Source organism: Diachasma alloeum, unplaced genomic scaffold (genome assembly GCF_001412515.2).
Source record: "Diachasma alloeum isolate Michigan unplaced genomic scaffold, Dall2.0 Dall_scaffold_01198, whole genome shotgun sequence".
Lineage (NCBI taxonomy): Eukaryota > Metazoa > Arthropoda > Insecta > Hymenoptera > Braconidae > Diachasma > Diachasma alloeum.
In genome coordinates this window covers 3,318-4,980 of record NW_021681307.1, presented here as the reverse complement: position 1 = coordinate 4,980, position 1,663 = coordinate 3,318, and the positions used below count along the sequence as shown (strand labels likewise).

Below are 1,663 nucleotides of genomic sequence, written 5' to 3'. Positions count from 1 at the left end.
AGCCTTAAAGAGCATAGGATGCCTTGTACCAGCTTTTCACAACACATATATTATATATACGGTGTGCGGTGTGCGGCGTGTACGGTGAGGTATGTCTTATTATACATATATTATATGGTATATTTTTTATATATATAATTATTGCGAGATCTTTCCAACGAATCACACTGAGAGAATTAATCAAGATTACAATCATTTAATTTCCTCATTTCCAAAATGGGTCTGTCAACATTTTCTCTTACATTCTTCCATTCTCGACATGAACACTTAATACAGAAAAAAATTTATAACAAAACTTTTATTCATGTCGTGTACTGAAACAGCAGCGCTGAAGGAGTTCTAATCGGAATCAGTCGTTTGTCTCCTTTGGGTGCAGTAATTACCCAGTAATCTCTTCCATTGATATAAGTTTTCCGCGCAGATGCGGCGGCTCCATAAATACTTTCATCAATCAGTGAAATCTGCTCAACTTGCGGGTGACGATTGCTATTGTTGTGGTTCGAATCATTATTGAAGTTGTGATTAATAGTGTGACGAATTGTGCTCTCTTTTTCCACGTAGTTGTTTTCACTTTGTAATACCACTGGAGGCGGAAGTATTGGATCATCTGGAGTCTCTATCCCAGGCCAGCAGAAGGAACAACTTTTCCCACAACAAAGACAGGAGACATGTTGTCTGCGCCTGATCATTTCATAGATGAACATGATGCATGCAGATATAAATCCGGCAGCGATTACTTTGTATGTCAAAGTCAAGTCTGAATTTTTCAGCTGTCGCTCGGTACTTTTCAGGTTTAAGGGACAATATTCCACTTTGGGAAGGTTCCTCTTCTCTAAATACTTGATTATTCCAACTTCTATCAGAATTTGCAGTCTGAAATGATTAAAAAAATGCAGCATTTTATTTTTTATGAAACACTACTCGTCAATCGACAATGTCATATTTGATACAATACATTTTCAGTCATTAAATCAAGAGTTTTACATGTCTTGAATTAGGAAGAGGGAAGAGTCAAATAAAATGGATAATTAAAATTTTGGCTTTCGAATGGAAGCTCCGTAATCTTTCAAGTTAAACTTTTCAATTTTTGGTATTGAGGTAAATAACTATAGTTCCAAAAGTGGGAGTGTAATTTGTTAATGGAATCTATATGCATGCATGCATCTGATTCTGTAGATGTGTGATGAACTTCTCGAATAATTTATTCTCAAAAATGATTCATTTTTCTCTGCAATGTCGTCTGGTTCAAAAACTGACAGAATGCCAGAAACCCTTGGAGACTCTTTCGCCGTAATACTCAATTGTCCAGTCTTTATGATAGGAAATTCTCCGAGAACATATCAGGTTCACACAGAAAAATTTGATATCTTTAACTGACTTTTTATTCAAGAAAAATTCAAAATTCAGAACCAAAATTCAAAAATAAAAAATGCAAAAGCTTATTCATAATGGCAGTTTCTCAGACGAAATTATTACTATTGATTTCTATTCTTCACAACGAATGTCAAATTATCATTATATTTGGATTCAAAAAATTTCGAAGATATTGAATTTGTTTGTTTCTTCGGAATGGAAATTATGTTGTTTCCTTCCAGGTTCGAGTTAATAATGAATTAATGAATTAACTAATTAATTCACCGGGTTTCCATCGAGGTATTCTAAA

At 34.3% G+C, this 1,663-nt stretch overlaps 1 protein-coding gene across 1 annotated transcript; it reads right to left on the bottom strand.

The window, feature by feature from the left end:
- Positions 1-302: 302 nt before the first annotated feature.
- LOC114841620 lies at positions 303-873 on the bottom strand (the record flags this gene model as incomplete). The annotated part of the gene is made up of 1 exon (XM_029126672.1): positions 303-873. A coding segment is annotated over one exon (571 nt), but the record flags the coding sequence as incomplete, so codon positions are not given.
- Between the last annotated feature and the right edge of the window lie 790 nt (positions 874-1,663).